This window comes from Astyanax mexicanus, chromosome 13 (genome assembly GCF_023375975.1).
Source record: "Astyanax mexicanus isolate ESR-SI-001 chromosome 13, AstMex3_surface, whole genome shotgun sequence".
NCBI classification, from domain to species: Eukaryota; Metazoa; Chordata; class Actinopteri; order Characiformes; family Acestrorhamphidae; genus Astyanax; species Astyanax mexicanus.
The window spans coordinates 44242939-44260000 of NC_064420.1; the positions used below are offsets into that span (position 1 = coordinate 44242939).

At 38.9% G+C, this 17062-nt stretch overlaps 1 protein-coding gene across 1 annotated transcript in view; it reads right to left on the reverse strand.

Annotated features, from left to right (window-relative positions):
* The window catches only part of sgk1 (serum/glucocorticoid regulated kinase 1), a 73020-nt gene extending 61787 nt beyond the window's left edge, over positions 1–11233 (reverse strand). Inside the window, exons 1-3 of the mRNA XM_049462776.1 lie at positions 10969–11233; positions 9653–9774; positions 3366–3596 (exon numbers count right to left, since the gene is read on the reverse strand). Coding sequence (XP_049318733.1) covers positions 3366–3596; positions 9653–9730 — 309 coding nt within the window. The 5' untranslated portion in view covers positions 9731–9774; positions 10969–11233. The remainder of the gene's footprint in view (positions 1–3365; positions 3597–9652; positions 9775–10968) is intronic.
* Positions 11234–17062: the final 5829 nt, after the last annotated feature.

A 17062-nucleotide genomic window follows, 5' to 3' on the forward strand; every position in this document is an offset into this window, starting at 1 on the left:
CTCTGTATGAGAACAGTCTGGATTGTTCTTTGTCTGAATGTTTGTTTGGTAAAGCGAGGCGACGTTCATTGGAGGAGCGCAGCGGCCGGGAGGTAGCGTAAGTCTTCAGGAGCGAGTGCAGGTAGGAAGGAGCTGTTCTGTCATCACCTTGTAGGCGATTGTAAGAGCTTTTAATTTGATACGAGCATCAACTGGTAGCCAATGGAGCTCACTGAGCAGCGGGGTGACATGAGCCTTTTGGCTGGTTGAAGGCCAGACGTGCTGCTGCGTTCTGGATCATTTGGAGTGGTTTTACTACACAGGCCGGGAGGCCAGTTAGCAGGGCATTGCAGTAGTCGAGTCGTGAGATGATGACTGCTTGTACCAGGATATGGGGCCAATAGGTTTATGTTTATCTGCGTTTATCTATATATATATAATCCTATTCCATTGAAGGTACTTCTTTAGAGGAACAACAAACAACCTGTGTGTGTGAATTGTATACCTGTGTCAGCAATGGGTCCAACTTAAAATAGCTGAATTCACTGGTTTAAATGGTTATTCAGCAGCCTGCAACTTTTAACATCTGTACCTGTTTCCTCTACTGGTACTAAAAGAGTAAAGCCCAACTCAATAAGTGCGTGTTTGAAATCCCTGCAATACTTTCATGCTTTTTTGCAGGGCAGCTCAAGAGTTAGGTGGTTGTAATGTTTTGGAGGTCTGATGACTTTTCTTTAAAGAGGACAGGACTGTTTAGAGTCACTGTATTTCCCCCTGAGACCGAAGCCGAGCAAAGCCGAGCCAGAGACTGCAGCAAAAGAGCATCAATGATGTAGTGGCTTATCTCTCTCACTCTCTCTCTCTCTTCTTTTTCTCTTTATCTTTCACTATATCTCTCTATAGCTCTCTTTATTTCCCACTCTCTCTCTCTCCTTCTCTCGCTCTCCTTCTCTCAGATACTGCAGCTTCTTAAATGATCATCATCAGTCAGAGATTATCAAGCAAAAACTAGGAAAGGATGAGAGATACAGAAAAAAAGGGAGAGAAAAAGAGAGTAAGAGAAAGCAGCGCCTCCAGAGCATGGCTAATCCATAGAGACACACTAAGGGGACATTGAGACCTAAATGCAGTACAAGACACCGAGCCAGTGTCTCACAGAATGAAATACAGTGTTATAAGGGTGAGTTTTTTTAGTGAAGTTTCTCCAGCACTAAGGCTGGAGAAACATTAACATTACCGCGTTAAAACAAGCTACGTAGGACAAACTGCTAGCTGATAATGCCCTGGGTTACCAGAACACTCAGGGTTCCTCAGTCTAGCACTGTGATGTGGTGTTTATTAGCTCTACCGCAGCTAGCACTAGTAGCTAACACTGGCAGCTAATACTAATACTGCTGCACCCAGCCTTATAGTGCTGGAGAAACCTCACTGAAACTCACCCTTAAACAAAATATAGGAAATCTAAGCTTACTGTAAATAAATGCAAGCGCTTTACTCACGCAAATAAACAGTTTTCCAGGAGAGAAATCTAAGTAGATTAACATCCAATGCTCGTTTGACTTTGAAAGCAAATATAATTTTTAAGAATTATGGTTTTGGTTACTTAGGCACTCCCCCAGTGGCAAGATCTGCTGAATTAGAAGGGAAACATGGCGACACCCTTGCTTACTTCGAAGTAGGCATCCTTACTAGTGTCACTTAATGTGCTTTATAATCCTGTGTGCCTTATGTATGAAATCCATAAAATCCATAAAATATGGTAGGTTATATCGTATATAATAAAGTGGCAACGCAGTAAATGATGCATGTTAATCCACCATTTCTTCCTTAATCAGGAGTATTACCTTACCTACTGGAAGCCAGTGAACAGTTTAAAAAGATCTAAACTAAAAAGCTGCTTTTAACTTAAATTTAATCCAGCAATAAAAGTATTAGTGAGACCAGCCTGGGTGTTTAACCATTTCTTTATCACATCAAGCACCATTCCATTCCATTCCATTCCATTCCAAGTCATTCCATAGGTGTTGAATGGAAAATTCAAAATTCATCACACAGAAACGCCTCATTAGTGTTTTAATGGAAAACCATCACTCCAGCCCATCCCAAATATGTGAAATGTATTATTACTTTAAGTCATCTTAAGGTTTTCTAAAGCAAATTCATCACTCCAGCTCACCCCAGCGCAACAAAAAGCTGTTCAGTGGAAATGACACCTAAATGTGCCCAATAAAGGGTTAAATATAGCTTCATTATTCCAATTTAGCCCAAATATATTCAGTGGATTTTCATCACTTTAATCCCGAATATGTGTAATGTATTGTTATCACTAGGTGTTCAGGTGTTCAAAGGAAATTCATCACAGCAATTCATCATAAATGTGTGTAGGGTATGCATTGTTGCATCACTCCAACTCAAAATATAATAAAAAATATAAATTAACCTTCACCACTCCAACTGATCCCAAACTTTTTAATAAAACTTTATCAAAGGTGTTCATCACTCCAACTCATTCCAAACATGTTCAATGAAAAGTCACAGTTCAACTCAAGTTCGACATGTGGGACTCATCCCAAAAGTGTTTAGTGAAACATAATCATATCTATCTATAAAGATAGATAGATAGATAGATAGATAGATAGATAGATAGATAGATAGATAGATAGATAGATAGATAGATAGATAGATAGATAGATAGATAGATAGATAGATAGATAGATAGATACTTTATTGATCCCCGAGGGGAAATTCTAGACATCCTCGGGGATCAATAAAGTATCTATCTATCTATCTATCTATCTATCTATCTATCTATCTATCTATCTATCTATCTATCTATCTATCTATCTATCTATCTATCTATCTATCTCACACTTTTGGGATGAGTTGGAGGGATTATGTTTCACTACAAATCAGTCACTAAATGCAAAATCATCATGCCAACTGATCCCAAAGTTGTGCAACAGACCTTCATCCCTCCAGCATATCCCAAAGATGTTCAGCAGAGTTTTAGCTTACCATCTCAACAACAGCACTAACCCATAGAACATTTCAAAGATGTTCAGCAAAACTTCATCACTTACACTCATTTCAAAATTATTCAATAGAGCTTTACCACTCCAAACCATCCCAAAATTGTTTAATAGATCCTCATCTTTCCCTCAAACCTGATTGCACTTCTCCACAACCCAACAGCAGGGTCTTTTTGCCCTCTGCTTTTGTTTGTCTTCTCCATCCAATTCCAATACCAATGCTCCTATAATGAGCCTACACAGCTACTGTGTGTTTTACTTTTGCTGAATTCACTAATTTGAAGGAATGTCTTTGGTCTCATGGAACATAGACTGTAGACTGAGAGCACTGGTGATACAGATGAACTGTTTACTGACCTTGCAGGTTTTGTTCTTGTCTCGTGGTCCTCCGGTGCAGGGCTGGCAGAGAGGGCTGGGTGGGTGTGGTAGGTAGTATCCTCCAGGACTGTATGGACAGCAGGCGTACGTGGTGGGGAAGTGCGTGTACCAAAGGTCCTGACCATCCTGACACTTGGGACATGGTGAGAGGAAACCTTTGGTCTGAGATTTCTCCACACTCACCTTCGGATTCCTCATCCATCTCCGCACCTGTCAATACAAAAATACACATAACTCAACTTAACTCAAGTAATATTTTAATGTATTGCAACAATTTAATTCAACTCTCTCGATTATTAATTCCTTCACTTGAAACCAAAGTCTCTCTACTGTCCTGGAAAGGCTTTCTACTAGATTTTGAAGCACTGCTGTATGTTAAAAATTTTTTCGTGGCCTCAGAAAGCTGGATGATCACAATCTCAAAAGTATATAAACTCTTTAAAGGAGATTTGTATATTCTGTTTTTTGGATTAAACCAAACTGAACCAACAAGAACTGTGAAAAAAAAACCATATTTTTTTCAATACGGATCTACGGATGCAATTGCAAGTAGCTGAATGCAACCCTTAAAAAGACTGTCCACAAATATTTAGAGATATATTGTACTAAATACAGAGAAACATGTACTTTGTAGGCCTTGAAATTGGCCATGCAGAAAATATTATGTTAAAAAAACTGGAAAAACTCCAGAACATTCCTCTCCAGTAGCTTTAAGAAGCATATTTTAGTCTGACAGCATAAGCAGATCATCATGAATGTGTCATATCTGCCGGTCTGGGACAGTTTTGATTTGTCACTCTGGCAAGTCGCAAAGCCGAAATGACAGCCAAAGAAAGCCACTCATTCTTCTGTGCAGCGTCCTCGTGAAGCAGCCCCATACGACCCCTCCAACTATCAGTTACTCCAATAAGAGACTCTGAACAAATCCGACATATCTGGGACTTGCCCGTAACTTGCTTTGGAAAAAACAGAATCGCATCAGAATATGTATCCTCCAACCTTCAGCTAGCTCCGACAAGACACTCGGGGGACTCTGCACTGTATAAATGATTGCAATTCCAAGCATGAAATGCAGTTTTCTGGCTTTTGGGAAGTTCTCAAGCTCTGTCAGCCAGTGAGAGCCTCAATTCTGGTCCACTAAATGTCCAAAAGATTGTGGACTTTTATTTCTAATACATTTATTAAGCTATAAAATTCAAGGTGGTTGCTACTCAGATAGCAAAAATCACTTGGACCTTGAGTTGCATAAGCGTGAAATGGGAATCAGCCCAAACTGTATGTGCCCACACCCCGGCTGCAGAGTATAATATGGGAATCAGCCTGCTACCACTACCCGATTTCTCAAAACACATTTCTCTAAGCCATAATGACTATAATGTTATATTAAAATGTTAATGTTGATAAATTTGTAAAGAAACAAAGTATTTGTATTTCCATACTTGACACTACTGAATGAAATGCAGTAACTGCTAAAAATGCAGCTCATGACAAGGTGGCCATTCAAAAATCATACCCTAGCTCTTAAATCAAACCTTAGCTCTTGATCAACTTTTTAACAGGAGTGATAAAGGCTTCTGCAGTACTAGTCAAAAGTTTTGACACACCTATTCTCCTTTAGTGTGGTTTCTTAGTGTGAGTTATTTGTGCCAACACCGTGGAGGCAAAATACAATATAACAATTGGAACAAGCCATTTGTGCCAAGTTCCCAGTTACAGAGAATAATATGGCAATTAGCCTGTGTCAACACCTCAGTTGCCAAGTATAATATTGAATAGGCCCATGACCCATGTTCCAATTCCTCGGTTTCTGAGTATAATATGGGATAATATCTTCCCGCGCCAACTTTTCAGTTGTCATATGTAATATTGGAATCAGCCCAAGCTGAAAATGCCAACACCCTGGTTGCCAAATATAATACAATATAATATAATACATGTGCCAACACCCAGGTTGGCAATCAACTATAACATGGAAATCTGCCTAAGATGCATGTGACAACACCCTGGTTGCCGAATATAATACGACAATTGGCCCAAGATGCATGTACCATCTCTGCAAATGTCAAGTATAATATTAAAATTGCCTTGAAATGCATGTGCCAACACCCCGGATGCTGAGTATAATATGACAATTGGCCCAAGCCACATCTGTCAACACCCCGGTTGCCAAATATAATATGACGATCGGACCAAGCTGCATGCGCTATCTCTCCAAATGCCAAGTATAATATTGAAATCGCCCCAAAATGCAAGAGCCATCACCCCGGACGCCAAGTATAATATTGAAATCAGCCCGAGAAGCATGTGCAAACACACTGGTTGCCAAATATTATACGACAATTGGCCCAAGCTGCATGTGCTATCTCTCCAAATGCCAAGTATAATATTGAAATCGGACTGAGACTCAATATTATGTGCCAACATCCCGGATGCTGAGTATAATGCGTCAATCTGGTGTCATCTTATCCCCTCTCTCTCTCTCTCTCTCTCTGAGCGGCTGTGCTAGCACTGCTTAGCATTCAGTCGTTAAGATTCCTCTCATCTCTCCATCTCCCTTAAACCTGACTGAATCCCCCCAAAACTGTGCAGCACCTTCCTGCTGGAGCTTTTACACTGCACTGTGTGTGTGTGTGTGTGTGTGTGTGTGTGTGTGTGTGTGGGTGTGTGTGTGAGTACTGAACAAGGACTGTCAGAGCTCCAGGTCCTACTCGAGTGTAATAACAGAGACAGAAACTGATACACGGATACAGCGGTCACACACACACACACACACACACACACACTGGAGCACACAATGCTGGACCGAGAAGCTCTAATGATGACTCAACTCTTCCAAGAAAGTTCAGCCACAGAAAAAAACAAATTCTCAGTATGTAGGTGTGTGTGTGTGTGTGTGTGTGTGTGTGTGTATGTGTGCGTGTGTGTTAGAGAGAGAGAGAGAGAGAGACAGACAGACAGACAGAGTGTCCAGAGGGCCAAAGATACATATCTGCTGCCATGTTACTACTACACACCTACTGCACACACACAAACACCCACACACTCTCTCCTTTTCTCTCTCTCTCTCTCTCTCTCTCTCTCACATTTTTTCTGTCTTTTACATATTCCTCAATCTCTATCTTTCTTGCCTCTCTTCATCCATCCATCTCATCTACTTTCTCACTCAATCTCTCTTTATCCATCCCTCTTACTCCCTCTCCATCAGTCTCTCTCTCATTCAGTCTCTCTCTCCTGCTTTCTCTCCATCTCTCCCCTCTCTATCTATCCAGCTCTCTCCATCTCTTTCTCTCATTATTTTCATTATTTAATCCCTACAATCGCTATTTCTATCTCTTTCTTCTATTAATGCATCTTAATGCATCTCTCTCTTCACATTTTTCTCATATTTTCTCTTATTCTTTCCTCTCTCACTCCATCTCTCTCACGCCATCCAGCTATCTCTTCTCTCTTTCCTCTCTCATTCTCTCCACCTTTCTCTTGCTGTCCTCTCTGACTCCATCTCTCTCTCTCTATCTCTCTCTCTCTCTCTCTCTCTCTCTCAGTAAAGGTGATGAGAGCAGTATCGTACTTGGCATAATAACCCAAAACCAGTCTTACTGAGTCAGCCTCTAACACCCCATCTGCTGTGTGTTTTCTGTTTGTGTGTGTGTTTCTAGGTGTTTGTCTATCTGTGTGTCTGTGTGTGTGTGTGTGTGTGTGTGTGTGTCGGCTTGGACACAATCCTTAAACAAACAGGCACGCAGCATCATCGCCTGCAGACACACACACACACACACACACACATTCCCTGCGCTGGAATTCTGCAGCCGAGATCTTCTCACAACCAATAACATCAGCTCTGCCCAAACACACACCTCACACCAGCTGAGGAAATCAATCTCTACATCAACATTATACATCAATTTTTGATGCTTTTAACTATTGATATAATGTAAATCTGGCAGCTATTATTTATATTGTGTCCTAAGCCCTGATGAAAAAAAAAACTGCACAGGCAGCTCCTGCATGTTGATCAGTTTAGGTTTTGATCAGCATAGGGTTTGTTTTTATTTGATGCTTTAGCTGATCAAGATTCCAACTTTTATAACTGAAACTAATTTAAGATCACCTTCAAAACATGTGTAAATAAGTATTTTGGGAAGGTTTATTGTCTTAGATAATTGTTTCATTTTTTTTTTAGTTTGGCATTCATGTATTTGTAGTCTGTTTTTGTATACATTAAATTGGATATTTCTAAATATTACTCAACTATTGTGAGTTAGCTGAACATTTGTGGGCACATATACATTCAAAAAGAGATTTTTGACTTGAACAATCTCATAGTAGTCAAACTTATAATAGTCTGATGCCATTGGTAACTTATTTTCCATTGGTTTCTGGCACAGTCTATACATACAGTGCATACATTGTGTTCCCCCCATTCTAACACTCCCACTCCCACCACGGGGCAACCTTAGGTAAATTGTAGATCATACTGTATATTATGATTAACTGTCTGGCCTTTGTATTGTTGACTGTAAGAACAAGCATCATTTTCTAAACTGCTAACTCTATTATTATTAGATGTGCTGTCTGATGATCACTGTATAGCATTTTTATAAAATGAGTATTTAAAAAGAAATACTTGAATGAAATCAAAGAGAAGTCAAATGCTGGTCAAGAACTGGTTAGCCAGCTAGCTTACGAACATAGGGTGTTATCTCACCTCTATGAGCCACTTTATAACCACCTTCGCCATCAATGTAGGTCTTGTCAAAAGCAGAATTTGTCAAAAGCAGGGTTATACATATAAATAATAAATGGACCAATAAAAAATACTTCAAAAATAACTTTCTGGACTTTTCAGCAGGGTGTTGTCTCTTACATATAAAATTCAGTTGAAAAATGAGCCAAATGTTGCATCACAGTGTTGACTTGTTCATTTTAGACCCCTGATATTTACATACAACCAAACAACTTGCTACAGACCTAGTAAACCTGGTAAAACTGTAAAACACAATGAATGACTTCAGCTGTTGTTGATACTGGAGAGCAGCTCATCACCTCCAGACTCTGCCAGTTATGGGAATACAGATCGCTACAAGGGAAGCCCAACCTCAACATATAACTAAGCTATTCTAAAAGCTAACACTAGCTAACACTAGCCTTTATCATCTCTTCCCAAAACTCAACTGGACTCTCTCTGCTGAACCAAACCTGAGCTACACACATCAGAAAGGAAAGCAATGCTATTTTTTCACTGATAAGACTCAAGATCCAAAATCCAGGGAAGCAAGTAGGAGAAAGGCTAAAAGCTAATCAGCTACAGTCTCCTCAGCTCGCTAACAACACAACACACTGAGAGGATCCTACGAGAGGATTGGGAAGCCAATTAATCAAATACTGGTACTAGCAAAAATGACCAATTAAAGCAAAGTTTATGTTTTTCTTCTATGTAGGCATCTATAAAAGGAAAACCATTGTGTGTTATGCTAAGGTAAAATAACATTGTTATTAGGTAATTAGGCAAAACAAAGTTAATTCATACTATTTATACTTTAAATAATTTAACTACTGAATAAGTGCATTTTTTAAATATATGGAACAATTTATTTTATAACTTATAGAAAATGATCTTATATTTGGGTTTTGTTTGCGCAGTTTATTTTCAATTATGCCACAGTTAGATCCGTGGGTGCCGTTATCAGCCAGTAATGCACTGTAACTGAAGCTCTCCTTGTATTACTCTGCCACATACAGGTAACCTAGCAACAATGCAGCGCTTACAAGCCAAACAGTGCAGCTACAAACAGAGCAGCAGAGTTTTGGCGGAGCTTTTATAACGAAACAGATTTTCTCGTCCTCTTTAACTTAAAATCTTTCAATAAACAGTGATAATGGAACTGTGGTATAATCACTATAATACACTCGAGGTTTGTGCCATAACATGTATTATTGGCACTGCTGTGCTGCGGTCGAAGGCTCGAGGCCTCAGTCTGAGTTTCGTAGATAGCAGTACCTCTCGTGTATTATTGCTTAAGTAGTAATAATAGTGAACAGCGTTGTGTGTGGTAGTGATTAACCAGTATCTGATCAACAGACAATGAGCAGAAATCACATCCCACAGATCAGTGTTCTTTAGCTTTTATGGCAAAAATAAAGAGACGTAATATTAGTTCCTATCCCATGACATGTGGCATGTCAGTGTACTTATAAACAAAGTGCACATACATACACAGACAGACAGACACACACAGACACACACACACACACACAGACACACATACCTTTCTTTTAACAAACTGGAAGGCTGAGCATTTCTTAAATGAGAAGGCCTGTTTCTCTGTGCCGTGGACCAGCCGCATGGCCTCCGGCCGGCCCCCACACTCTGTAGACCCCAGGATGAAGCCTGAGAGAGAGAGAGAGAGAGAGAGAGAGAGAGAGAGAGAGAGAGAGAGAGAGAGAGAGAGAGAGAGAGAGAGAGAGATTAACTATTGTTATTAAATCCCACCAACCATTGTATGTGTGTTGTGTGTTTGTTTATGAGTGAGAGAGTGAGATAGAGTAGGAAGAAAAGAGAGCGAGAGGAAGGACAGATAAAAAAGAGAGAAAGACGCCTGTGGCTAATGTTCTTAAACCTTATCAGTGTGTTTGTATATTTGGCTGTGTGTGTGTGAGAAACAGAGAGTAGGAAAGAGTAGAGAGAGAGTACAACAGACCTTAAAAAGATCTGGATTTGAAACTGTATTTGAAGTTGATTTTGAGTTGTAATCTGTAATGCAATCTGCATCTGAGATAAATATAAATAAGAGAGAAAGAGTAAGACAAAGAAGAAGAGAGAGTGCACAAAGTAGAATGTGAAAAATAACAGAATTTGAATCTAAAACTGAAAGATAAATGTAAGTGAGAGAGGAGGATAGAGAAAGAGACCATGAAAAGATTACAATTTGAATCAGAATTTGAACCTGAGTTTGAATCTTGAATGAAGTCTTAATTTGAGATAAATGTAAGAAAGAGAGAGGGAAAAAATTACTTAAAGATATTTATATTTAAAATCCGAGTGTGAACATAAATCTGAATTTAAATCTAAATCTGAGATAAATGTAAAAGAGAGAGAGAAAATAGACCGAGAAAGAAATTTGAATGTGAAATCTTAATTTGAAGAGTGAGAAAAAGAGCAACGATAAGAGGAGAGAGAGCAAAACAGAGAGAATAAAAGAGAGAGATTCTTATGACTAATGTTTTGAAATCTCATCAGCACCTGTATTCATGTATATACCCTTGGTTCATATGTGTGAGATAGATAGACAGGTGTGTGTGTGTGAGAGAGAGAGAGAGAGAGAGAGAGAACGAGGGAGGATGAGAGAGAGTCCTATGACTAATGTTTTTAAATTCCATCAGCACCTGTACGTGAGTGTGAGTGTGTGTGAGTGTGTGTGTGTGTGTGTGTGTGTGTGAGAGTGAGAGAAGGACAAACAGAGAAACACAGAGAGAAACAAAGAGAAACAGAAAGAACTGTAAAGACAGAGAGAGAGAGGAGAAGAAAAGAAGAAAAGAACCTGAGAGAAGAGAGAAAGAGGAGATAAAGAGAGAGAGATGTTACCGGAGTGGTCGTGTGCGATGCTCCAGGTTGCTGTGTTGTAGCTGGTGAGGATGATGATGATGATGATGATGATAGGGGTGGTGATGTCGCTGCAGTCGGGATGCTGCTGGTCCTGATGCTGCTGATAGCTGACTGTAAAGATGATGATGATGAAGATGCCGATGATGTCGTTGCTCTTGCCCCGCGCAGCTCCTGTGTCTGTAGCTCTGCAGTGCAGCACTGTCCGAGTGTGTGTGTGTGTGTGTGTGTGTGTGTGTGTGTGAGAGAGAGAGAGAGAGAGAGAGAGAGAGAGAGATAGGGAAGGAGAGACAGAGGGGGGTGAAACAAAGTGATCACTGCACTTTCTCAATGAGTGAGGGAGAGTGTGATGAAGCTCAGGAGGAGAGTGCCTTCCCTTGCTCTATCGCTCCAGCACTCTCTCTCTCTCTCTCTCTCTCTCTCATCCTCCTTCTGTACCCTCCCCCTCGCTCCTCTGCTGCAGATGATGCTCTCTCTCTCTCTCTCTCTCTCTCTCTCTCTCTCTCTCTCTCTCTCTCTCTCTCTCTCTCTCTCGGATTGTGTGAATGGAGGTAAGAAGGGCTCAGAGGGGGATGAATGAGGAGGGATGATGGATTGGAGGGCTGTGTTCCATTTGACCATTCCTGTCACACCAGCTGATGCAATGCAGCATCCCCAGTCTAAACAGGAACACACACACACACACACACGCATAAACACAAGTACAGCAATATATATATATATATATATATATATATATATATAGAGCTCTGGAAATAAAGGAACCACTTCAGTTTCTGAATCAATTTCTCAGATTTTTATATAAAAATTTTGTAAAAAAAAAACATTGTTGTTTTATTCTTGAAACTACGGACAACATTTCTCCCAAACTCCAATAGAAATTATTTACATTTAGAGCATTTATTTACAGAAAATGAGAAATGTCTGAAAAAACAAAAAGGATGCAGAGCTTTCAGACCTCAAATAATGCAAAGAAAACTAATTAATAATAATATAATAACTTTTATTAAATTATGATTAACTAAAAATTAATTAATCACTACTATTTTTTACATTTTAGACACATATTTGTGAATACTACTAAACGCACTACTAAAGCAACATTTACTGCAATTAACTGCAGGTTTAAAATGATTATTACTAATGACGTATTAATGTTCAAATTCTGATGAGCCAATGATTTGCTAAAATGACTAAATATGTATATAAAAACTGATAATTAATTATCATGTTTAAACATTTGTTTACAATTGTGAATCATTAGTTAAAAATATATTAATGAAAGTTATTATAAAGTGTTACCTAAACAAGTTCATATTCATAAAGTTTTGGGAGATCAGAAATCAATATTTGGTGGAATTCACAGTTTTCATGCATTTTCTTGGCATGTTTTCCTCCACCAGTTTTACACACTGCTTTTGGATAACCTATATTCCAGAGGTTTTCAATTTGAGAAAAATAAAGAAATTTATCAGTTTAGGTTATATATAATATGTACACATATATACATATATACAATACCAGTCAAAAGTTTGGACAAACCTCTTCTCATTCTATGAGTTTTCTTTCTTTTTTATGGATTTTTTTACATTGTATATTTAAGGCTATGCAGGGAAACATGCTGAATTGTTTTGTGAACAAAACGTGTTAAACAAACCAGAATATGTTTTATACTCTAAATTCACAGGAATTTATGTGACAGCAAATTAAATATTGAATTTATTGTATACTCCTGGTATTAGGTATCATCTCAGTAGGTTAATGTTTATCTGCTCCAGAGTGTCCTAATATATAAGCAGTAAAACCAGTGTAACAGTTAGGGAAGAGTCCACTCATTGTTTCTCTCAGACAGAAACAGTTTCGTTTTAGTCTGAACTTCCAACAGTCTTTCCTAAAGCTCCTTTCCTAATTTTCCCATATTACTACCAACAGAAGCAGCTGAGAATGAAAGAGTATCTGGTGTAAAGCTTAAGCATAAGATTCAGTTAATAAGCTTTACTGATGGGCTTATAGTGAACGATCTGGTGAGAAAGGTTGTAGGAGGCCAAGAACGGGTTTCCCACATTTAATTCATTTAAATAGCTTCATCTCATTTATTAATGAGATTATATGCTTGAATAAACTGAATATTACAGAAACATATTGTATATATTCAAGTGCCAAAAACAGTTATTCAGGCATCTTCATGAGGAAGCAGATCTGTGGTGTTTTTAAATGGTCAGTTTACTCCTTAAAATGAGACCTGAGGTATCTTTTAAACCTTAAAGCTGAATGAAGAGTCAGAAGAGTTAATAAAGACTAATCTAGAAGAGATTTATGGTATTTAGGAAAGTCAGAACCGATCAGAGTCTGGATAAAGGTTTATGTAGACTCTGGTTCTGACTTTCATAAACACCATAAATTCTGCCTCCCTTCCAGAATTTGACTCCCCTTCAAGTTCAAATGCATCATGCAACAGACACTTATCTTATTTTTTGGACTATAAGGTGGACGGTTACAGACATCCCAAGTTGCAAAAGTTGATTTCAGGGAGGTTACCCACCCTGCCTCTGCTTTCCCTGCCTCCACCATGATCTGCTTTCTCTCACTGAACAAATCCCGTCCGGGAGGGGGGGAAAAACACTGCCCGCCCACACTAAAAACTGATTGGCTGTCTCACAAATTCTTTGCAGAGAACAGGCCAATCAGAACCCTCTCTGTTTTCTCTCTCTCCTTGCACACGCGATTAGAGAAAAAAAGTCTGTGGCCTGTGTGGCGTTTGGGGCGCTCGTTCTGAATTCCGGGAGATTATATGTGACTCGCGGGCATCAGGGAGCCGCTACCCAAATGCGGGAGACTCCCGCAGCTTCAGGGAGACTTGGTTTGTCTGCGGTTAGCACTGCTAGCCAGCCCTGGTTTGCAGTTAGCAGCCCCGGTTAGCCAGTTGTGGTTAACAGTGCTAGCCAGCGCTAGAAGCGGTAACAAGCCCCTGTTAGCAGTGATTCCCAGCCACGGTTAGCAGAGCTAACTCCCTTATACTCAGTAATTCATCAGCGTAGCTTTACTGCTCCTTCATACATAAGGCGAATTAACGATTTTTGGGAAAGGATTTATCTCAGATTCCTCTCAGATTCCTTTTATTTCTGTTTCTTCATTAAGGATGAATCTACAGTTACAGTAGATACAGAATTCACCAGCGTAATCTGTTGTGCTCATACTGCTCTGTGATGTGCATGCACGTACATGGGAGACATGATTTTGGTTCTTAATTATTTTTCGAATTCTTTTTTTTTTATGGGGGACGATAGTCTGACGCAACTTCCTATAACTGGTTCTAAATCTAATTTTGAAACTTTCTATAAACATGATCATAGTTCAGTTGATCCAGAGTTGAGTTGAGACCTTTAATCTAGGTCTGGTGTCAGGTGTTACTATATACTTTCGTTCAGTAAAATATGAAACAGTGGCAGCTGTCCAGATACAGGAATGTGTGCAAATCCTGAACATTATCAGTAAGGTTATAGCAGAGTTAAGGGGCTTTATAAGAGAAGGGTATTTCCCCTGCTGAAGCCTTAAGAATTTTGACAATGGTATCCCACTAAAATTCAACTCACAGGCAAGATTTAGCTTGTTTCAGATGGTCTACTTTGGTCTTTGATGGTTGAGGTAGTTGAAAAGCCTGCAGTCCAATTAAAACATAAGCTGAACTATTTGATTAACCAGCTCTTTGCCAGAATAGGGAACTCTGAAATTTCTACTGTTCATTCCCAACAACCAGCATGGTTAAACTGGGTCTTACTGGTTGTTAAGCTTGACTTGATTAGACCAGACCAGACCACACTCAAACAACAACCATTTCCTACACTGTCAAGAGCTTGGCTGGTCAACCATCTTAACCAGATTGGCTTTACCAGTTTTTTTTAATCAATATTAATCATATAACTATAATCATAATCTCAGGTTTGTTCAGCTTGTTTTATTATCATCACACTAGGCCACACACAATAAACTGCTAGCCACATGCTTTGCTAAAGTATAAGTGAAAGTATCTGCTAGCATCATCATCATGGACAACACAACGCAGCAGAACAATCTGGTTCAGTCCAGACAGCACCGGCAGCGGCGCTCATGATTTACTGCTGGAGTCAGACCTGGTTCAAACTGCTGCACAGCACTGCGTTCTCACACGCTAAACACTCACACAGCTAGCTAACAGGGTTGATCATCAGCGAGCTTAATGTTTAGCATGTTAGCAGTTAGCACACTGCTGCAGCAAAGCACTTCTCAGAATATGCAGATGAGGAAAGAGAGAGAGAGAGAGAGAGAGAGAGCAATAGTAAGAACAGTCAACTACTGTGTTTTTTATTGTACTTGACTTCAATAATAATAATAATAATAATAAAAATGTAACTTTTACGTCCACATCATAGTTTCATTTGAATTTACTCTGACTAAATAGATAATTACACAACACAGAGGAATGTTAAGCTACACTTGAAGTTAGTTTTTGGTACATTTTATACAGTTTTCTTTGATCTGAGGGATAGGCTTTTTAAACTGCTTTCTTTTTAAGAAACATGTTTAGCAATTGATGTTATAAATTTCAATTATATAATAAAATTTATCACTTTGTCTCCATACTAAGCTGTCCACCCCTTTCATCAAAATTCAACATCTCTCAGTCGACCACATTTTCCTAAATTGCCAATTCTTACTAAAATTGCTGCTAATTCACTTTCAACTGGAGTAACTGTTTCTACTGTACAGTTATGGCTTTTTTTAATTTTTATTTTGGAGCAGTGGTGTAAGGATTTGATTGCATTCATTGACAAGAGCATTAGTGAGGTCAGAATGTTGGATAATCACCGCCCCACCACATTCCCAACTCAAAATTATTGGATGGAGCTCTATCATTATCATTTATACATCAATTTTATACATAAAAAAGAGTGAACAATCACCTGGAGAAGAGCTAGGATGTCATTAAATAAATATGATGCTGCATATTTACCTAATGTGCTCAACATCTGTTCTATGGGGTCTGCAGGCAGGGACATTTGGCTTGTAACAATAGTGAAACCTCTTTTAAGCCCTATGTTAACGATCTATAGCGCACCGATCAATTGCGGATCGCAATTGTGCAGCTTGAAATGCGTAAAAGGCATGAACTAAATTAATCTTAATTAATCACGGGTGTGTTTTGGTCGTAACATGAAATAAACCAATTAGTGTGCCAGTTGTCATTCCCAGTTGTCATTGTTAGAGGCAGGTAAGCTCTGACTTTGGTCTCTGAAGATTAAACGTTGTCAGGGTTCTGTGTTTTCCACTGCCAAAATAAAAACATCCCAGAAATTGACCTGAATTCACCTCACTTCCAGACCACCACACCCATCAGTGTAGATTTATTCCTAAACTCTGATTCTATTTTAGCGGCGTGGGCGCAAGGCATGAAAGTAGACTGTTTATGGGGTCTAAGATAGCAAAGAGCATCGCGATGAGCTACAGGTCTTTAGGCGATCAAAGAATCATTTGAGCATTTGAACAGCGATGGTTCTGAACAGAATCCTCTGCCTTTATCAAAGAACCCTGAACACAGCTTCACAAAATTTGGCAACTAATACATATTGTATAAGTGCTGAGAAATGATAATAAAGCTGAATTGGTTTGTCTATCTGAAGATGTTTTTTTGTTGTGAAGTCCCACAGAGTTCTACTGTAGGGAATATAGTATTAAACTGATGTTAATTATAACTGTAATGTAGTTACAATACTGGAGAAGTGCGCAGACAGGCTGTACAGAGATTAAAGAACAGTATGTATTAACACTGCACCTTATTATTGTGGTACATTTTTGTTACATTACATCATATTTATGTTCCATTATTTATTTAGTTACTTTTTTCCTTTTTTTTTTTTTTTTTTACAAAATCTATTGTACAAAGTGTGCACACACACACAGCTGATGGCATGTTTCCTTTTTCCAGCTTGGTGATTGTGGAATATGGAGCTACACTACACTACATTTATTTTCAACTATTAAAGCTCTCCGTTAATCTCAGTAATTTAGAACATTAAAATTCAGATTCTAGTTTAGAATT